Source organism: Aulonocara sp. 'chitande type north' Nkhata Bay, linkage group LG15 (assembly GCF_057382095.1).
Source record: "Aulonocara sp. 'chitande type north' Nkhata Bay isolate Kocher_YH1m ecotype deep benthic linkage group LG15, A_spYH_male_GT1.1, whole genome shotgun sequence".
Lineage (NCBI taxonomy): Eukaryota > Metazoa > Chordata > Actinopteri > Cichliformes > Cichlidae > Aulonocara > Aulonocara sp. 'chitande type north' Nkhata Bay.
The window spans coordinates 40,312,093-40,334,927 of NC_141358.1; the positions used below are offsets into that span (position 1 = coordinate 40,312,093).

The 22,835-nt window shown below is 42.6% G+C and overlaps 1 protein-coding gene across 12 annotated transcripts in view; it reads left to right on the forward strand.

The window, feature by feature from the left end:
• The first annotated feature begins 242 nt into the window (after positions 1 to 242).
• adgrl2a (adhesion G protein-coupled receptor L2a) overlaps positions 243 to 22,835 on the forward strand; it is a 91,220-nt gene continuing 68,627 nt past the window's right edge. For 3 of the 12 annotated variants that reach the window (XM_086263413.1, XM_086263415.1, XM_086263421.1), the window contains exons 1-2: positions 251 to 1,257; positions 19,713 to 19,897. In XM_086263413.1, the coding sequence (XP_086119539.1) occupies positions 19,822 to 19,897 (76 nt within the window). In that variant the 5' untranslated portion in view covers positions 251 to 1,257; positions 19,713 to 19,821. Of the gene's footprint in view, positions 1,258 to 5,479; positions 5,668 to 19,712; positions 19,898 to 22,835 lie in introns of those variants that run through there. The other 9 variants (XM_086263416.1, XM_086263417.1, XM_086263419.1 and 6 more) reach the window with 7 other exon arrangements.

Sequence of the window (22,835 nt, forward strand, 5' to 3'; positions counted from 1 at the left end):
AGCGATGAAAAAAAAGAAGGGGGGAAAAATACATTCACGACTCTGAAGAGGTTCTTGATTTGAAAAACTGCTTGGCTCCGCACACGCTTGGCTCTACACACCAGCGGCAGCTTGACCACTGCTGCATGGGCCAGAGTGCTGTCCAAATGGGGCTGGTTTGAGCGAGGGAGAAAAAGGTCTGTGTGCACGTCCGTGTTCTTTTGATGCTTGGTAGTATTACAGTAGAATGACTCCACTGTCATTGGTTGAATAGGCCGGACTGCCTACTGTGACAGAATACGGGCCTCTCATACCCAAAAGGAAGGCAGTGTCGCTTCTTTAAGCAGAAAAAAAGTGGGGCCAAAAATGAAGGCGCTGCACTCGTAATAAAGCTTTACTTTCTGTATGATGCAGTGGAATAGCCCCTCTGTAGGAAAATAAGCTGAGAACAGTCCTGCCGGGCATGATGATAAGTTGATGAGGACAGTCTGTGATGCGTCTAGACTCCGAGCCGTGGTGGATCTAGAATCCATGTCAGGTTTTAGTGTAGACCTGCGCTCAGACAGCTCCTGCAGTCGGCAGCCTGGTATCAACTGCACTGGCGCTGTTCACTGGAAGCCCGCTCAGCGCTGCTTCCTCCAAGTGTCTCAACACTGTGAGCGGGATCTTTACCAGAGGCTAGCCGCTGAAACTTGCCCAGTCCCCACACAGTATCATTCAGGGGAGCCAGGAGAGCAGCACCGGCGGCGGCTACAGTAGCGGAGAGAGATCTTCGTCTTCTCCCCTCCACCAGACACTGAAAAGCCCCACTCTTGTCTGTCCCTCTCAGTCACTCAAGTCCTTGTTTTTTTGGTCCCCGAGCTTCGCTTCTCTTTGACTCTTGTTGTTACCGCTGCTGCTGCTGCTGCGTCGGGGAGTGAGGGCGCACGCACAGGGAGAGCCGAGACTGTATGAGCCGCTCAGAGGTGTGCATGAGGTGGCTGATGAGTTAGGACTGAGCTCAGAGCAACACCTTGCGTGCCATGGAAGTGTGCGCTCGGTGCAGGGGAATGTACGGGCAGAAAAGGAGACCTGCCGCTTGAAAGCCAGCCTCTGTCCCAGACAAGGCGAGCATGCCTGAGACCTGCAGACTCACTCTCTTCGCTGCAGAGGAGTTCACATCAGACTGCCTTTCCACAATCTGACATTTTTTTAAACGAATCTTTTTTATACAGCTCACAGTTTCCTACTCACTGTCTTCAATCAAGCCCCGCGTGGCTACACTGCTTTTCGAGAAAGGTAAGAGTAGATTTTATTTTACCCCCCTACTTCTGCGCATTAATACCATCAAAACTTATGAAACATCCAAACTGCAAACTAAGGTATAGTAACTTTTACCTTCTGCCTCGGTCACTTCTGAACCTGCGTTTCGAAACTTGTTTAGAAAACGACAGATGGCGAGTCAGATTTTGTGTCTGAGTCAGTTGTTTTAGGAAATTCGCATTATAATAGGCGCCATAAGTTTAACGAGACTAAAATAATAATAATGATGAATTAAAAAAAAAAAACAGAGCAACACAGTCTGCAGTGGAGTACCGACGGGTGCCGTGGTTAATTGAAAAGTGCTTAATCAAAACATAAGCAGATGTGGATTGATTTGTTCGGCTGCCGAGTCTGAACGTCTGAATTGAAACAAATTTAAAGTGCGTGTGTGTGTTTGTGAACGTGTGTGTGTGGTAGGGGGGCTCGGCAGCGCAATTTCTATGAACCAGAACACGTAAAGCGTCATTTAATTGGGATTTATGCCTCCAAAGTTGAGGTGGAGTTTTGCTGGTGGTATTGGCCACTGAGGGTTTTTTAAATCCACTGATGGGTCTTGTTGCTTTGAATGGGGATTTACGCTGGAAGCTGTGACCTGAGAAGTGTTGTCTGCCTGTTTCTGGAGAGCATTCACGGGCTAATCCATTATAATTGGGGTTAGGCTATTTGTCCCAAAAAAAAAAAACGAAAGAAAGAAACAGACAGAAAATAATTCGAGCCTCAACTAGAGATGTAATAATTAGTTTTGCCTCAGAGCTAGCCTGTGAGGCAGTTGGCTCCGAGGGTGGAAGGTGACATTGGAATGAAATGGTGAAATAAAAATAAAAAGACGGGAGCATAAAAAATAGGAACTGATTTGGCTTGCTTACACTTAACTCAAACCCAGTGGGCGCAGAGTGGCAGTAAAAATTAGATCCTTTTACTGCGCATTTATTATTTAGGCCCACCGATTCCGAACGTGTCTTGTCAACCATGTGTTAAAGAGGAGGCGGGAGACGCGCACATGCGGTGCGGTGCGTGCCTCTCCTTTTGCTGGAGAAACACACAGCGGTCACCGCTGATGCATGGCTGCCTGGAGCGGAGCAGCAATCTTCAGTGATCGATCAGAGGATTGGGTTAAATTTAGCTCCAGCAGACTTCACATGCCCACAGTTTTTTTCTTCTTCATCTTCTTCTCTTTTGGGGGGTTCAGGACTAACCTTAGGAAGGCGAGAGACAGACCTTCGAATTCCTGCCTGGAGTACTGTCCATAGATGTCCCTCATGTCTGTCTTTAATATATCTGCACAACACATTCTCACGTATACGTACTTGTCCATAGCGGGTTATAGAGTTAGAGTAAAAGAGGATTTTTTCCCCCCTTTTGCCTCGTATATTCTTAGATAATTTTTCAAATGAGAAAGAAAATAAACCTAATTGCAAAGTTATTGTTCATCTTCTCATATTCTCCACAAATCCATACTCTCAATAAAAAAGTGTTGAAATTTAAGGAATTTATAAGAAGCATGGCTGCTGCTCCCTGAATACTTTTTTTTTTAGTATTGTGATGATGATTCCATTGCCTTGTACTTGTATTAAAAAAAAGGTAAAATTAGGCTAATGTGAGTGCAAATTCCAGCTGTTTGGAAGGAACATATTAGCATATCAAAGTGGTCCTTGCACAATTGAAGGAGTCATATATTCTGCCACTGGTTTTGGCTGATCCTGAAAGGCTTCAGAATGAGTGTGTGAGCTAGTAAAACTCAAGTTTCTTTCTCCATTCTTCTTGTGCACACGTCCCTCTGACATCTTGCATATAACATACGTGCCATGGCATCCTCACAGTGAGTCAGTTATAGTAAACAATGGGGGATGAAAATGACACGAAATTCAAAATGTATAAATGCTGGCGATGTTTGATTCTTGGTTAAAGTAGTAATAAAATTGTGTGATTTTGTGTGGGAGTCTGAAAAGAAATACAGGTCTATCTACACTCAGTGGAAATAATGTAATCTACCTGTGAATGCGTCCTAAAGAAGGAGACTGTCTTCTCAGATGTCGTTGCTTGATATCTTAAGCCCGGCTATTATGAGTAGTTTACCAGTATGAGAGCACCTTTTTCAGTCTGTAGCCTCGTTTGAATGGAAGTGCGTCCGGTTTCAAAGAACTGAAGCTGCTCTTGATGTGCCAGAGCCCCACATTGCCTCTATTCGCTTGCATGTTCGTCTCCACTGGCGGATCAATAGAGCCCGGCACACTCCTGTATGGGTCTGAGGGAGACATATCACTCCTTAGTAAACTTTGGTATACCACGCTGTCATAGAACGCAAGGCTCTCGAGCGAGTGTGAAAGGGCGAGTGGGTGTGAACACATCCAAATTTGCCACATTATGGACTCTAGCTCCATTTTCTGCTGGGATGGTCCCCTCCTCAGAACAGCAGCTGAGCTTTTTGGATATTTGACGTGTGGATTAAACAGAAATGACGCAGCCTTCATTGCCTGTCCAGATTTTTTCTAATATCCCAACAAGCCAGACTTGTTCCACTCTGGTTTTATTAAGGTAATTTGTTATCGATTTTATTCACTGTGAGCTTGCACATGCTGACCGGTGGTGGCATTTGCTCACTTTGCTTTGTGTCTCTCTGTCATGAGTGTGGATGTGAGCCTGCGATTGGCGAGCCACTACGACTGATTTAAAGGTTGCTTTGTGGCTGCATGGATAGCTTGTGCCAGCCTCGCACTGTCAGGATGCTCTTCGTTCGTGTGAGCCCATCTTTGCTGTCCTTCCTGCGCATCAGAGTCTTTAGCTAAGGAACAATGACCAATTTAAAAGTGTAGTTGTTGTTGCAAATGATGTGCTAGCTGCTCCACAGCATAATCCACCCCCCAAATAATAAAAGAAATGATGGAGGCTTTGAGTGTGTCAGCAGAAGAGGATTGCAGGGAGTTAGATTTACATCCCATTGCTTATTTGGCGTGTGAATTGTGGGTTTGTGTTTTCAGATGCAATCTTTTCTTTTGCCTTAACCACCTACATGGAGTCATACTGTGCGGATAACTGCTTGCCATTAAAGGGAATAAACAAGGCTGTAAAAGAAAGCTATGGCAAATTTGATGTAATGTGCAGGGCTTTGGTGGGCCAGTGTACCTCCCCTTTCATGACTGATTTTATTTTACGATTGGCAATCAGTAAAACGCTAGTGCGCTAGTGTGTTCCCCTCCCTGCCATTTTGTGAAACATTTGTTTCCACTTGCCAAAGGCCTCTGGTGCAGCGGGGGGATTCGGTGCCCCTGAAATGGCAGGTGAAACTTTCTGCTTGCCTAAATAATTTCCTAGCAGAACATTACTCTGGGAGTGGAAAGTAGGGCTCCATTCAAAGTCTGATGACAAGAAACAGCATGAGCGTTAGCCGATAGATGTCACGATGTCTGCACTGGCTAAGTGGCAGTCTCCCTTAGCTTATCTGGCATCTCTTTTTATGAAAGGTATTTGGAGATAAGGCCGTGCAAAGTGCAAAACTGGGTCATAAAATCTCCTTTTTTGTGTGTCCTCTGGTCACAAGATGACTGGGCGTAGCACGCCGTTCTGTTTGCCTTTTTTTACAATGTGTTCAAAACACTGCTCGTATTAGCAACGTGTGTTTAGGTCACTCAGAGAAGTGAAAGAAAATTCTGCCAAGAGATCACTGGGTGGAAATTTGATCAACAAATTGTGATTTAAAAAAAAACATTTTTATATTAATCTCTAGAGGTATAAAAAGCGAGATTGCAAATAAATTATGTTTTTTTTTATTATTTAAAAATATTTTTTCTTAATTTTCAGACCTGACATTGTGGTTATTTTTGATGCTTTTATATATAAGTTGTTACATTTATTCCTATTGTAATTTGAAGAAGGTTGAAACACACACACACACACACACTCACACACACACTCACACACAGTCTCATTTTTGTGCTATGTGAACAGGACTTGTCCTTATCTGTGCACAGCTGCAACACTATTTGGGAAAATATTCAATTTCAGTGTGACAGAGGAGAACTTGGGAGGCAAGGCTCTAAGCAAACAGCAGTTATTGCGGCTCTGCCATAGCAGCGGAGAGCAAGGCCTGGCTGGGAGAGAGGGGGGATCTGCGGACGTCTGCCAGGGGAAGGAGTAATGTCTCGGCTGGATTATAGGCGAGCGAAGCACATCCACATTTAAAAGCCCCTTTTCCAACAAGACAGGGCTCTTATTTAGGGATGGTGTGGGTAAACACAGCAGAGCAATATATTTCCTCCATATAGGCTGCTGTCCTTGACAATTGTGACTCATTGCAAGTAAGAAAAGTTGCTTCTTTATTTTTTTAACAATGGGATATGGATGTTCTCCAGTATATTCAAGCCGACATTCTTGCAGCGAACAAAAATGGTAAGTCGAGTTTGACATTTCAATATAATTTTACTCGTTTGAGTGGCAGCGCTTTTATTTGCGTTTGCTTCTGGGGCTGTATTTTAAATATACCAAATTATTTACGTACCTGTTTGTTGTTGACTGTTTAGCAGTCTAGTGAACCGGGACCCTCTTAAAGAAATCTGTAGGGAACAGAAACACTGAACTAAAACTAATACATATATATGTATATCTAAAAAAGCAGTAGTTGTTTCTCCAGTGGATGAAAAATGAGCGAAAAAGATGTGAGAATATTTGGTTTTAGAGTTCTTCTTAAGTGTTTGGATATTGATCTACTGGGAGATGATTCAGAAAACGATACACTGAAGCATTTTGGAATCCATCAAAAACACACAGCAGTGTTTCCAGTGTTAAAATACTCTAAAAAGTCAAAGTGACCTGCAGGTAGATCCACTCCCATAAATGGTGCACTTCCTTATTTGCAGCTAAAGTCCTGCCAAATACATGTTTTGTTCTGCTTTTTTTTTTACCGCCCCCATCGTTGCATATTTTATTCTATACGTTTATTTGTTTAGGCGGTGGTTTTCTTTCATGATATTTTATTTTACAGTATGTAGTTAGGGAGTGCAGAAGCTTTGTTCTTGTAACGTAGCTGCCAAGTCAGATGGAGTTGAGCGTCTGGTCTGGGAGTTTCAGAGGAATATCACAGGCATGGTAAGTTGCTAAAAACTAAGCTAATCAACAAAATAATTGTCTGTTCAATTGCTACCATGCCAGAGACATCAAACACAGCCGAGGTTGAAAAAACAATCAAATTATCTCTTAATGATTGCTCACGCTGACAGATGAGTGCTCGTGAGTCGGTTTTTGTTTGTAGGCGACATATGCGAGGAAGAAGGAAATTCTGCGGTCTCTCTCGCGCTCATAAATTCTGTGTACATTTTAATAATCTACATAGATATCCATCATCACCTGTAATGAAAACAATTTTATCTTATTATGTGGTTTTTGGCAGTGAAACAGAGAACTGTATTAGTCTATTAATTTCCTGCAGTGAATCATGAATCCTGCTGCTTTTATCCTCGCAGCACCCTCCATGTGTGGTCCACAAAAATGTTTCTATTTCCTCTCCAAACTAAAGTTTGGCCCCTATGCCGGCTCTCCCCTCCTCCTCACCCCCCCTCCCCGCCACACACCCTCCCTCTCTTTCTCTGTCTTTCTCTCTCTGCGTAGATAATGTCTCTGCAAATGATTTAACCGCCCTCGTTGAGGCTCCTTCCAGTAATTGAACAAGCAGAGACTGGGTGCTTTACAGGAAAACAATAGTCATATTATCTCAGATCTCTACTACTCTCAGATTCAACAAAACACAAGGTTGGACTGGACTTTGTGGACTGCTTCACATCTGAATTGAAGAAAAGAATCAGGTTTGCTTTCTCTTGTCCAACGGGAGAAAAAAAAAATGAAAAGGGCCGCGGGAAAATGGGTGCCATTACTTTACTCAGTGCATGTGGGCTAAAGTGCAGCCTCAGGTAGCGCTGCTAATAATTAGTCACAAATATGCTTTGATAAATGGTGATAATAAATCTCAAGGTGCCACTGGAATTATTATTGATATTTTTATTGTTATATTTATTATTATGCACATGGCTGAATATGAAAATGTGGCTGAAACCTCCACGTTTGAGCGTGATTGCTCCGGGTTGGTATTTGTTTTGCTTTTTGGCACAGCGAGGGGAGCTTTGATTGTGTTGCTGTGGAGCTGAATTGACCTTGTGTGTCAGAATGAGCTTTTTCTACGCCTTGTTTCATACGCAGCACTGTTAGGCTGAAATGGCCTTAGGAGGAGTTGTTCTTGACAGAGATGCATTGTTTCAGGCAGCCAATAAACCACTGCACTGAGTGGCTACATCTGTGAACCTCATCTTGACTACAGTGTGGGGCTAGCAACAACACGGCAACTGTCACGGCTGCACCTGCTGCTGTCTCAGTACAGAGCCTCCCTCTCTGTTACCCATAGAACCGCATCACTCTTTTCCCTGTGACAAGCCAGAGGCAATGGTCTCTGCGTAGGTCAACTGAGGAGAAGCTTCTTGGGAAAACATTTTGAAGGCAGAGGACAAAATGTCAGTCCTCCCCCCCAAAAAAGAGAGATGTTAAAATAAAGTTTCTGCCCCGAAGGCCGGGATTTGGTTCCGCTGGAGCTCGGCTATAAAATTCTGTAAGTCTATAAAACATAGAGGGGCTTGTTTAGTAAAACGTGCCCAACACTTGAGGGTCCATTTTTCAGCGCATTTGTCCAGCCACAGGAACGGTCTGGGATATGACAGCAAGCTGTCCCTCCATGATAATGTGAAGGATGAATGCAGATAAATGGAGCCGACTCTTCTCTACACACACGCCGCATGTTTGTGTATCGAGGCCATTCAGAAGATGATCTGATCAGCTACGAAGAGATTCAGGGGCATTAAAGGCTTTTAAATCTCATATGTACACATATTTGCCGCGCCGCTGTTAAAAGTCACAAAGCCGGGCTCTGGTGTGGAAATGCACGAGTAAAACTCAGGTTTGTGCGTTCACATTGCACGCTTCAGTGAGTACCTGAAAGAGAACGCAAGAAGCAAGAAAATATTTTGCAGAAAATGACTAGCGAATCGATTGTACATGATAACACAGCCATCATGCTGTCTCAGAAACAAGATTATTGGAGGGGAACAATGCCGAGAGAATTTTCAGCCAGGAGAAGTGATGCAACGTGTCCACTTTCCTGCCAAATTGAACTTAGGGGTGTGAAAAGCAATGCAAGGATGTGAGGAATGGGTCTGACGTGCATGCAGACAGTGTGGGATTAACACAGGGAAAGATTGAGCGACAGTGGCCGGTGACTTCTCTTTACAGCTTTGCTTGTACAGCTGTGCCAGGCCTGGCATTCACTGCTGCCTGTTGGATCCAACTCCTCCTCTACTGCCGTGGGGGTGAGGTAATGAACATCTTAAATACTGCAGAGAAGTTGCTCCTGAATGTGTGTGTGTGTCGATGGAGACGTCAAATTATTCATGTATTTATAATGAAATTTGGAGTGCTTAATATTGACACCTCACTGCGTCTCTGTACTGATTTGATCTTTTTGGCATTTGCACAGGAAAAAGACATATACAGGCTGCCCTAATAATTCATCGTGCCTCCTTCTAAATGAGGTGTGAGGCAGCTCTGCTGGTGTGAATTCTGTTATAAATCACACATGCCCTGACTGCTTTATCCATTAGAGCCACCGGTTTGTCTAATTCAGTCCACAGCAAACCGGTTTAAGTAATTAAGATGAGTGTGAGAACTGCAGCTTATACTTCACATCTGTTATGTTGTGACTGAGCAGGACGTGCAGAAGCAGAAGAAATGCTATTAGTTGCACAACTGCAATAAAACTGAGGATGCTCACTGTATAGATTCCTTGCAATAAGCGCAAACAATAACAGCATGTAATAAATATTTAAGGCTAAAATTTCATTACCGGCCAAATGTCCAGTATCTCCGTAGGTGGCAAAAATGTTCTTCTTTGTTGTGTTATAATGCATTTTTTTAAGCTGCTACATTTTTACATATATTATTTTTGATTATTTCAGAAATTAAAATTGAACGATATTTGGATTTCTCTTTGTAGTTTAAGAGTTTTATCGCTTTGCTTATTTCTTAAATAACTTTAAAAATTAACAATAATTTGAGGTGTGTAAAAAGCAGCCTCGCAATGCTGTAACATATTTATTGCTCGATAAACAAAAAATTTTAAAGGTGTAATTTTAGTTTGTTCAAGAAAAAAAAATAGGTCAGGTTTTGTGTTTGGTGGATATTTCGTGTGTGTGTGTGTGTGTGTGTGTGTGTGTGTGTGTGTGGCATGAAAAGAGATAAATGAGGCCAAAAAATGCCATGACCTGCTAAGAAATAAACAGATAAGCCAAAGCAGGGAAAAAAGTAGTTTTATCTACTTTATAGCTGTGTTTTTGTACTGGGACCATTAAAGCGAACATGTGTTCACGTCCTTATAAATCACCCAGTGATAAAATGAAAGCAAGGTTAAATGATGACCAGACAGAAAGCTCTGAGCAAGCTCTACAAATTCTCAAGTACTGCATCTGTGCCCGGCAACACGTTTCATTTTTAGCTTCAGCATCAGCAGCTGAACCAATGTGATGAGTGCTATTTTGTAGTAGTTGATGGAAATGGGGAAAAAAAGCTGTGTAAAGAGGACAGTCAAATGGGTGGGTGGGGGGGCAGAAACTGGTGCTTTTTTTTTTTTTTTTTTTTTTGTCGTTGCAAAAAGTGGAGCCAGTGGCATTTCTGTCATTCATCAGCTCGAGCTGATTACTAGTGAGTCTGGAGTGAGCTGACAGGAAGCGGCTCCTGCAGCCATTACCATCAGCCCGGCCCGGGGGTAGGCAAGAAGCTTCAACTCCAAGGAGGCAGAGACGTGTCTAAAGAATGGAAAAGTTTCTCTGTGCTCCCTGAAAACATCTCTCTGGGTATCAGGGTGAGGTAGTAAATTTTGCCTAAATGTTTAGCTTGTTTTTATTTATGTTTTAAAGGTCTACCTAAGACGAACATTTGCTCTGTAAACGGTGGTGTTGAAATGTGGGTTCCAGACACCAAAGCTGAGCCTTAACAATCAGCGAGAGATGGTGAATGTTGCAGACGCTGCAACGCCTACTCGTTTTACAGTTTACTGCAAGGGCCAAAAAATAGAGACGAAAAAAAGGGATATTTTATTCTCTCACCTGAAAAGGCTCGAGGCTCCCGTGGAAGCAGCGTGGAAAAAGCAGGATTGTGCAAGCATTACTTGGAGACGTTTTCTGAAAGTCACTGCCCATAAGACTTTCTCAGGTGCATGCTTGATATTTAAATGATAAGTGAATTCAGACACAATTCATACAACTGGAGCAGCAGCAGGCTCAAAAAATGCCAAATGTTGCTGCAGATGTTTTGGTGTAAAAAAACCCAGGAGGATGACATGTTAAATGTATTGATTTTATTCTGTAGTTACCTTTCATAACATTAAGTCCTCCATATACCCATTTGTTTTCAGTGTTAAAAAACATATACGAGTTACCCACAGTCAGTATTAGGTTGCACCTTCCAGTCTTTTCAAGCTTCCTGGATTTTCATGTTTTTGCAAAGAGCGATATTTAAAGAAAACACACAGAGCAAAAGGTTGCAAGCAGCATCTCTTATATTTAATGTGGAAATTCCAGAAAGTTTGCATGCTACACATTCGGCTGCATTTTAATTAATTTCATAAATACGTAACTGTTTCCTCTTTTGTAAATTCACCTCTTTCTCACCTCTCTTTCACATCCTTGGTATCCATGAAGATGAAATGCTGTTGCTAACAGGAACGGGTTCATCTTAGCTAGCCGCTTTAGTCGCATAAATCCTAACATTTCATCTGCGCGGCTCGCTTCATTATGTTTCTCCGAATGGTGCGTCTTGTTAAAAAAAAAAAGAAAAAAGAAAAACAGCGTCCATATTGGCGCTTGTTGTTCTTCAGAGGATAGTTTTCCTCCCCAGCAAGAGTCCTTGTCAAAGTGTTTTGCTCCTCTGCCACTGTGGGGACTTTGTGTTCTCACTCACTTCATATTCATAGTGAGTCTCATTCTTCTGTCATTATTCTGTATAACTTAGAACTGTAGCAATTACACTTCAATGGATTACCTATGCAGACATGCAGAGATTAAAATCTTGGCTTCCTGCTACCTCAAACCGCGGTGGTTCAAAGCTACAACCTGCTCTGCAATCCGCTATCGTTTAGCAGAGCACAAAATTGGTCAACCTCTCATAGTTTGTTTGGGAATTTGAATCCCTTTGGTATTCAAAACAGGAGGACCTTATGACAGGGAGATAATTTCACAGTGAATGTTTTATCGCAGTCTGCTTGACAGTCTCCTGTATTTGTCTGCTCTCTCTCTCCTTGTGTCTTTGGATTCCCTGACTTTGGTCCAGTTATTCGAAGGAGAAAAAAAACAACAACAAAAGAAAGCCCTGTTTATCCCCCCCCCCCCCCCCCCTTTTTTTTTTTTGTTATCACAAAGGAACAAACACATATTAAACATACACAAGGTGCAGAAGCAGTGATTGCTGTATCTGCTGTCCTACTGTGGGTGGCAGGGGACGATAACATAAGCCACCGATTCATTTACATATTTTTTCTTTATTCATGTCAAGCCCAAATCATGGTCAGTTGGGAAATGAGGAACATTGGTGAAAAGAGATGTTTTCGCCCATAATGAAGATTTTTTTATCCTCCTGTGGCCTGCCACGTGTTTAAATTCGGGCAAAGTGCAACAGCAGCAGCGCCGCTCTTACGTCAACTGCACGCAAGTTTTCTTTAATCATCCAAACTGCAGTTGAAACTTTTCCACCTATTTTTAAAAAAATCGAATCTCTCTCTCAGTCTCAAAGAAGGCTGATCCATTGTACAGTGAGCAGGCGGGAGCGAGAACCTATAACACCTTAGTTATTAAAATTGGGGGAGATGGAACGAGCCAATCTTGGCTTGTTTGCATCACAATCCCCCTCGCGCTGCTGATGTTATGCAAATGAGGACGGTAGAGAAAGCTCAGCCCCAAAACTGTCCTCTCCCTTTCACAGCTGAAGGTGGGCAGAGGGCAAGGAGTAGTGACACTGGAACGGCACGAGGAAATCTAATGAAGCAGCCTCCCCAAAAATTCAAAGCAACCCAAATTACTCGCTTATGTCGTGCTGCTGTGTATAAATGCCATATTAGATGCTTTTTTTCTTTAAAAAAACTAACTATGTAGTCTCACCCCTTTTTCACTCTTTTAATGAAAATATGTTTCATGTTATTGTGCAGCAGAGTGTGTAAAACATTCATTTGTGAGCGGCAGCAAAATGCCTTTTAGACATTTTCTGTATCTTTAAAAAAAGGCCAATATACATTCATCGGTTTAAAAAGCACCGTTACCTGTCACGGCAGTACTGAGTGAAGATTTAGGGCTGACAAGTGATTGCATTCAGGAAAGACTACACGCACTTCTTTTGTCTAAGCTTCCTGACGAGACACAGCGCTATACCTTGTTTAGCTTGACATACGCCGCTCCCCCTGTCTGACAAAGGCATTCATGCCATCTTTTAGATTGGAAATAGATTCGGCAGTAGTGGGATAGAAATGCGCTCGGATGAAGTACGCTACTGTACATCCACTGCTGAAATCATTCGCACAGTATTGCTTCTCTTCCTGTTTAGCTGATGACTGAGATGATGCAGTGGCCCTTTTGGCTTTGGCTTTGTCCTTCCCCTGAGCCACAGAAAGGTTAAAAGCATTAATTAGACATTAAGCATAGTGCCTCTAATCTGAAAGAATGAACATTCTTCAAAAATATATACATTTCCACAGTAACACAATAACTAGTTTTACAGGATTTGATGCAATTTTTGCCAATTTTTGCCTCTGATGCATCAACAAATACAGAGAAATTGTATTAGGGGCACTGCAGTGAGCTGAGTCTAGGTAAAAGCTCCTATTAAGACATTGTTAAACATAAAAGCCACAAAGGAGAAGATGATGCAGACTGTCCGGAATGTAAATTCAGCGTATGCCAAGTATCTACTTAATGACATATCTGTCAGTCGAGGTGCACTGAAAACATTCCTTCGTTTTTCAGTTTCTCTGCTTCTCGTCGCCTAGACGAAAAAAAGTCGCAAATAAGTGTCTTATTTTCACGCTCACGCTGCTCCATTGAAAACGCGTCTCTCACAAGTCGTCGTCTCTGTTACTTTCTTCGTGTTTTGTGTTGCTGCCCACTGCCTTAAAAATTAATCATCCTGCTTAATAACGCCTCACGATCACAGTGCATTATTGATGGTGAGTCCTTAATAGAAGGATGAAGCGAAGGTTTTACCCATTCAGCTGCTCCGTTTGGAGGGGGGCAGAGGATCACAAAAGCTGCTTACTGGTGCATATCCGTGTAAATACGGCGCAGACTAAAAACCAGGCCTTGCGCTTCCAAAAGGTCTTGGTCCCTCTTTTGCAAACAGCCATGTTGTTTTAGATGAGAGGTGACTCATATGTAGAAAAAAAGGTTGTGTGTAGCGGACGTTAACCCAACTTTTATGCTGTCCTGATGTGCTCTCGGGGCGTCAACCCTGCAAAGTATTTATGCGCACACACTAATTGGATCAGGTTTCTCAACAGGGGACTATATACTACATATTGCATGCATTCTCTGTATTTCAAGGTGAATCACACCTTGTCAAGGACTTATTGGACTTGATTGGCAGGTACTATCACCATGAGATGCCCATATAATGGCAGGGCTCACTTACCTGACCTGCCTATTTATCTTGCTGTATTAATGTCAGCCTATTAATTCCTAAGCGGAGGAACATTTGGCAAAGACACCGTTTAACAGCCCTGGCTGAATCATTCTTATCTCTGCAGACCTGAAAGGAATAGTTTTGTGCTATCAGCAAGTGGAAATGACATTTTGAAATTTCATTCGAGATAATCCACTTCACTTCCCAGTAAAACATCAAAATTAGAACAAAAAAAATGTATGGGACCCGTATTAAAACTTTGTTACCGTGGCAAATCACCTGCCTATAATCCATGTGGACAGACAGGTGTAGGTATCTTTCAGCGCTAATAGGATTTTTCTTGCATTGCTAAAGTGATTATGAGGCTATGGATTTAATATATATTCAAGCAGAGGGGGCGATAACACTAAGTGCCTAGAAATGCAGAGGAAAAGTGCCACGTTGAAACATATCGTATGTTGACATTCTTAAATCAGGAAATCTTTCCTGATAAACGCGGCGCTTCTCGACATGTAAAACTACGGCAGACCAGAAATACTTTTTTGTTTTGTTTTTCATATTGTCAAGTAAAACATCGAAGGAGGGAAATGAAAATAAAACAATGCTGTCTTTTCTTTCTCCTAGACAATCCATTTATTTTTGAATGTATTGAAGTGCTGGAGTGTTTCAGGGCTTAGCTCATGATTGCTTTATTTAGTAGCCATATGTCCTAACCAGTGGGGAGTACCCTAATCGATTAATTGAGTGGCTCATAAAAATGATGAATGGTGCAAACACTAAGAGCAGTGAGCATGACAAGTACCACGCTTATGTCACGCTCTGCTCCTCTTGCATGCTGCTGCCTTTTCCGTGCAGTGTGGCTTGCATCAGAGCCGGCTAATGATTCGTTTAATCCAAATGTTGTGATCAACAAATTCAAAAAACAGTTGGTTTTATGTGCTCTCAGATGATGAAATGCACAAGATAATACATGAAAGTTTCAAGTAAGCTAGCCTCCCACAGACAGTGTGACTAAAAGTCCTAGCAGTCCTAATCACGACATCTCCAGCTATGTTACTATGCAGAGTAATAATAAAATGAAAATAATCTTCCATGCAATTTTTCTCCGCCCTTATCCTTTGCGCTCCCTGCTCCATTAACCATCTCTGCTGCTGAGGAGTCCTGTCGCGCAGCATGCGTGTTTGACCCGGTATTTCACTGGCTCGGCTCGTGTCAGGGTCGGGTCTCGTGTTCGTGGCACCAGCAGTCGCACGGCGTTTGGTCGGGTGTCGCTCGGCTCCTCTGGTCCTGTTCTGCTCTCAATCATTCCCTCAGCAGAGAGGTCAGCCTTGATTCCTTCCTGGCCTATATCCGACTCAGTGGGGGGCTCCAGACTCATCTGCTCACCAGCCCAATCTCTACGCTTGCAAAATGTACATTTCAGCAGTGTCAAAGCAGGGACACAGTCACTTTTGAGAAGACATTTCTTCCAGATTTGAGACTTGAGTATTTTCTGACTGAGCCCCATGTTTCAGGTTTTTTGGAGAAACAGATAACAGGGTTCTTATAGTGCGTATGAATTAATGTATGAGGATAGTTTTGGGAAAGCCCAATAGAAACCAAATGTGTTTCCCTGCATTCAACATGTGGTGGTCTGTTGATTCTGATTTCCATTTCAGTGAATATCTGGCCCTGCGTTTCCCTTCTTTTGCATCCCTGTGATGTTCGGTGACAATTAACATCCCAACTCTTTCTCGAGGTTTGTTGAAAGCTCAGGGGCTAATTCAAGGGTCAAGCAAGACTTGCAAGCTGTCAGTCTCTCATTGTAACTCGTGTCCCACTCCCCCACTCAGGTTCTTTATTCCGGCTCCCCCTCCATTCTCCCAGACCTCGTTTTGTAGAATGGCCCAACTCTTCTTCTATTCTCCTGTGGCCCTCTAACAGCTATAGAGGGACAACCAGGAGCTTTGTCTAAGAAGCCCAGCATTCTTTCACATCTGCCTCTTGTTTTCAGACCCCCACTGCATTTAAATTTCAAACTGTCCTTTTCAATCAATCCTCTCTCCCTCCCTTCTAATAACCCCCTTCCTCCCAGTCACTAAGCCCTTTTATTTCTTTTTTTCCTAAGAGGACCAACTGCTCCTGCAATTCCTAATTTTGTCACACAGTTGTTGATTATAAAGCATTCTGTTGTATTGCCCGTATATCAAGCACACATATGTTTAAAGCCTCTGGGCTCACGCCCCTGTGGCTTCTACATTTTTCAGAGTACTTAAACATCTGTCTGCAGTGGCTTCACGTTTAGCCCAAGCACTGCGATGCTTGTTGACATTTTAGCAATCTGTGCTTAAAAATCACAGAAGACCGCTACGGTCATGCGTTTCGTGAAGTCGAAGGACCCGCGTCGACAGCGGCGCTCGTCATCTGTGCATCTCTGCGTATCGAGTCCAAACTTCAAGCACGACGCAGCGGCGGCGTTATAGAGATGCTCAAACCTGCTCTGAGATCACACCGGAGTCGAGGGCTATTTGAGAAAATGGTCAAAATGAGATCACCGGCAGTTTCCGTTACAAGGCGAAGAGAGGGAAAAGAAACCCCCAGCTGAGAGGGGAGACCTCAGCCTGTTTAATGAGGAGAACGGCAGTCTGCAGTCTTCCTGCAGCCTGCGCCTTTGGTGTCTCAGCATGTTAAGCACTCACAGCATGATACAAAATATATTAAAGTATAGGACTGTTATCGTCGATTTACAGAACATCCGTCCCCGTGTACCGCGGATCTACAGTCGTCCTTTTTTTTCTTTTCCTTTTGTGGCAGGGGGTCTACGCTGCCTTCAAGGCAAAGTGTTTAAAGGCATCCCGTCTTTGTCTTAGCATTCTGACACAGGGCGTGTGAGCGCGCTGCCTCCCTTTTTTTACACTAAGCAATGATGACAAGGAAGGAAGAATAAATCATATTGAGACCAGCCTGTTTACATACACAAACAGCCTCAGCCATGAAGAAGACACGCATCCACCAAAATGCATGTTTTAACCTATTTTGACCATAACGTTTGGCATAAAGTGTCGACTCGAGCTATAACAGTTTAGTTAGACCTGATTTGGCTTAAACGATCACTCGATACGTTTGTTGGTGCATCAGCTAATAAAGCAACTGTAAAGGGGAAAAATGACTACTTCACCATGGGAAGCCAATAGACCGGTTATCGAAACGAACACGTTAAGTAGGTCACAGCGTCTTGTCAAGGATGTAAGCTGAGCAGGACTAGTGCACATACATCCAGTAGCTTCTGTTTCCCCAGTCTGGTGCGCACACAGAGTGAACCTGGTGCAAAGTGAGGCTACATTTGTTGACAATGGCATGTGATGACAAGAGCGGAAGCTAATTTTTAACAGATTTCGTTTTTTCCAGCTAACGCCTCCAGGGTTAGAGCCTGAATGAATGCCGCCTTCTCCATGTGCAGATATTCCTCTTGAACTATATTTTGCTGTTAAACGCTAAAACACAAGAGTAAATAATGAATGATCCTGTTAAGGAGCCTAATTTTGTTAAACTGTTCATTTCATCTGAGTGTTCATACTGTATTAGTTTTAAGGACTGATTACCATCATCCACCGCTCAACACACGTAGATGTCTTTTGGCAAAAGTGGACAAACCAGTAGCCGATGAGGCTAAGATGAAGCTAATATGGTCACTATCCACCAGCTTTATTGTTAGACGATCAGCTCAAGAGCTGATTACGCCGTACGTTTGGACCTTGACTTTACAGGCTGATTATGTGTCGCCACTCACCTGATAAATTGAATTGGTGCCACGTGGACTGAAGAAAAAAAAGGGTCAGAGTTTTATTGGAATCCAACATGTTTGATCAACTTTCATTTGTTAAGCCTCATGACTGCATATTATTCCATTGAAACTAAATACCCGGTGGCTGTGTGTGTTCTGCTCCTGTTAACCTCTTTTAAATGGCTCTAAAATTAGAGGTCTCAGGTGAGGCACAATGTCATACTAGATGAGCTGATTATGGCAGGTTTAATTATAACTTTGTTGGCTAATGTGTGTGCTCTGCATGTTTTCTCGGTGATAAATTATTACACTGTCTGAGAACTCAGACAAAATAGATCAAAGACCTTTCGGGCCGCGGATATTCTCCAGTGTGGAGGAGGCAGCTGAAGACGAGTTTTGCAGCTCTGACTGTACATGACAAACAAAATTCCTCACGGTCTTTTCTTGTTAGCTGCAAGTATAACGGATAACATCCAGTCCTTTGAATCTTAACTAACAATTGCAGGCTGAAGACTCGGAAAGAAAAAAATGGAACTGTGTTTTTGAATGTGCTAAAAAAGAAAAAAACTGTTTCTAATGGGGTCCTATGAGCCTTGTTGCCAGAGTGATGCCATATCCCATGGTGAATGTGCTAATGGTCCATGGGAGTGAGAGGATTGAGCTTAGCCCAGCAGTGTAAACACACAGACAAAAGGGAGCCGTTAGTTCTGTGAAACGCATGCCTGGGCGCGCAGGTAGGCATTAGGTTTCACCCTACACAGCTTCAACGCTGTATCTGTGGCGGGGAGGAGGCCATTTGCTTTTGTAGCGAAAGAGAGCAAAACAAACATTCAGACTCGTACAACAGAGACAGGTATGGATGGGCTGGGGAGACAGGAATTTTGGTTTGGAGAGATGTAAGGGACTGGGGGGGGGACTGGAGAGATAAGGTGGTTTGTGGTCAGTCACAACACAGAGAAGTGACCATTTGCTTGGTAGTGTTTGTTTGTTTGTCTGGGGGTCATAAAATATCACTCAAACAGAAGTAGAGCTCCGCTTGGATACAAGTGAGATTCCAGTAGTGCATCCCCGGCCAAAAGTAGCTTCATTACTGCTACATTTTTACGTAAAATGCGTGTTGCTGATCGTTTCGTTACGTGTGCAACCTTCCTAAAAATAACCGGATGTGAAAACAGCTCCCATATGTAAGAAAACCACCTCTGAAATGGACAATAACAACAATGACAATGCAAAGCAAGCTGCACGGAAAGCTTTTTGGCTGATGCTATCCGGGCTATTATCATTAATATTTCTAGCACTAAATGTTACTGTCATTTACTTTAGCATTTCCACCACGTGGCTGTAGCGTTTTACTCCGTGTCAGGACGCGCTGCAGCTCTTACAACAGAGCTTTTACTCGGTCGGCGAGATGCTTTTGGTGTTATAAAGGTGCTACGTTTTAGCACATCAAAGTGATGTCACGTGAGACAGTGGCCCAAAAAAAAGGGATTTTAAAGGGGTTTAAACAATGTTCAAAAGGCATAAATGTGTTCTGTGGAACAGGAACAGAAAATACAAGTTGACACAGTTTTGATAAGGTTAGCATCGCTAAAGGTCTTGAGAAGGTAGAAGGTGGACAGGGCGGGATCCGTCTTTTTGATCACGGTGCTGATCCCACTCAGCCCCCCCCTCGGCTTACACACACACAACGATTCACCCCCACCCCTCCCTGCTGGGGAAATAGTTAGCATTGAGCTGCCATCAAGGGATTTCCCTTTGCAGGATTATTGAACTTCTGGGCTTATTTTAGTGGCTTGCATGGGGTTTGTGGCATTTCACAGTTGTCACATTTCTGCAGCGGGATGTATATGCAGCATCAAGTGCCTTGTGACATGAGTGTTACAGGATGAATTCCACTGTGAAGTCACACAAGGACAGAGCTCGCACGTTGAATTATTATCACTGCTGAAGGGAATGTCTTTTTTTGTGTTCTCTGCAGGTTAGAGGATCAATGATGAGCATCTCTGAGACCACTTGGCTTGGACTTTTCTAATCAGAACCTGTTAGTCACAACACAAATCTGCCACACAACATCAACACCTGGCACCATGTCTTGCTCCCTGTGGAAACTACCCACTTTCTGCTGGTTTCTCATCACTCTAGCCCAAGTACACTCCACAGAGGGTAAGTAGCTCCTCTTGCTTTCGTCAAAAACATACTGCTAGTTTTTTTTTGATAGCGTCTTTTGAAAAAGTGTGTTGTTGTTTTTTTTCAGGCTCACATAAAAAACGTATTTTTTTAATGCTATTGTTTTCTACTGCATATAGCATAAGCAGTTACATTGTGGCTGAAGCCAAATCTGCTCTCTGGGTGCAGCCACTGCTTGTGTAAGTAATGCAGCTTGGAGGACAGTGGGCACAGGCGGATGGGGGATAATCTTGAGTGGTTTCATTAGTTGGTAAATTGTGATTTGTCTGAGATTTTCTGCTTGAAAGCGTCAGTTGTTCCCAGTGGCATCAGAGCTGGATCCATTTTTAAATTCCTCACTAAAATGTTCTGTCTCATGGCAGGCAGGCACACAGATTTCACACCTCAAAAAATATAAAGCTTGAATGTGTTTTAATCATACTGCATTAAGTTTTGATTAAATCACTCTCCGCTGTATCGTAATTACAAGATTTATGCGTCCAAGCCTTATCTCATAAACTGTATCCTCTACTTATTAGTGTTTAATCGCAAGACTAGAGGTGCTTTACTTTAGACGTTTGATTATTGGATTTAAAATAAAGCGAGGTTGGCATCTTTTTCGTGCAGTATAAGATGAGTCTTTACAGATTTTGCTTCACTGCTGCCAACTGTTTTAAGATCTCGCCAACTGTTCGCTATACCTGCTTTATTACTTCTTAAAAAACTTAATAATGTAGGATTACTCATTCAAGTTTTCAAGGTAATGATTTCTCAAGATTCATTTACACTGTAGCAGGTCACACTGGCACGATGAGCTTTACCATATGGTCTTCTCATGTATCACCTGGGTTCAATTTGATCTTTCATGTAAGAAATGTGAAACCGTATGGGAAACAGTCGGGGAAACGATTGCACTGTCTTTACATGCACGCACATACAAATCTATATGTTTTCCTCAAATATTGGCACTTTACTAAACCCCAATTCTGAACCTCGGGCAAAGAGCAATTACGAGACTCGTGTATATACACGTTAATCTATTTAGGAAAACCTCAGAGGTTTTCCTATCCATGTTGCGTTGCCTCTGGTGTTTACCGGGTGCTCCACAAAATTCAGTCAGCAGGGTTTGCAATAAATCTTGTCGATAGACTAATGGTTTTTTAAGACACATCTGCTGCAACAGTGCGAAGGAGTGAACTGCATGTGCTGCGTGAGTCCACTCTGGCAGAAGAGACAGACATGACGATGTGTCCAGAATCGGGGAGGAGAACGGGTTCAAAAACACATAAATAGCCCCGTTTATTAATAACATGGCACTTGTCATTCACCTTTTTCCTCTTGCTGGATAGCCTCCTCCCCGAGCCCCCCACCCACCTTCTCCTTTTTCCCATCTCAGCCCAGAAACAGTTCATTACAAACAATATCCTCAAGTAAACATGCTTCATTAAACTGCGTCTACCCCTAATATCTTTTTAATGCATTTTTATAATTGAATTAAATGGGTTAGTGCAGTGCTGTAAATAGTTTAAAGTTAGTTTTCCAGTTTTTCTTTTTTGTTGTATCTAAAGAAAGACTCATACACACAGCCAATACCGATACTGACCATCTGTCTCATGCCTTCACTTTTTCTTCATGAATATCTGTATTTGCTGGGCTCATTTCTTCCCCGTATTTTCTTTTCCCTTCACATCCTCATCTCTCAAAATTGCACCCTCCTCAGCCTATTCTGCAGCATTAATTTCCAAAATTGATTTGTTACATACGTTTCAGACAGTACTGCACAAAAGGCCACACGGGCGTCGTTACGACATAGATACTACGATCACTCACGATGATATGAGACCAGTGCTGGTTACAGTATAGACTTACTTTTTTATTTTCTGCTCTCCGTCTATAATTTAGCTTCACCTTTGTTAAAGAGACATCAGGTGAAAATAATTTAGCATAAGAACTACTCAATCCATTAAGACAGTTCTAAAGGAGAGCGACTGGAAAAAGTGGGAAAAGAATTAAGAAGGAAAGACTTGACAAAAATATCTTGGCCTCTGGTGAATCAATTTTGACCTTTTGAATTCCCCCTAAATTCATGGAAGTGAAATACTGAAGTGTGGGAATGCCCTTTTAAAACAGAAAGAGCCCACAGACACCAGCAGCACCGGTTTCAGCTTATAGGTGAGCGTCAGGTTTCACACATTAATATTCACAATGCTCTACGCATGTTTTGCCTTCCACTAATTAATTATGTTTACAGTCTTTAATTTACCTTGTGAAACAGAGCGAGGGCGATCTAAACACAGTGATTAATAGCGTTCATTTCATCTGTCTACCTATGTTTCTGTCTGTCTGTGCATCAGCACAACAATCACGCTCACAGTGGTCTTCTGTAAAGCAGTGGGTTTATTTCCTTTTGTCCCATTGGCTTTCCCTGTGGATATCACCATGACAACCAACCTAAAATGAGGCGAAGGTGTAATTTACAAAGTAATAATATTTTTTTGCAAAAAAACAAAAAAAAAAAACAGTCGTGATTTACCCCTGCAATACATGATTAAATTGGCTCACATATCTTTCAAAATAATTTAGTGAATTCTGGTGGGGTTGAAAGGATTTGTATGTATCAGCGACAGAATAACAATTCCCACCCAGCTCAGCCACACGCTCTCGTCGAAGTTTTCCCGATGATTGTTGGAATTACGCGGGGCCGAACCGAAGAGCAGGGATTCAGTTTTAGAAATGCGATATTAGGGTGAAAGTTGCGACACACTCGCCTGTCCCTACGCTGCTCTTCCTGCACCATTGTTGGTTTGAAATTATTATCAACACTTAATCAGGAAATTCCCTATCCTGGGAGCTTTTTGGGAAGTTTGTTTAATTTAATTGTCACAGTTTCACAGTGTACGGATGTTACTGTGTGAGTGATCATGTTTTGCAGATG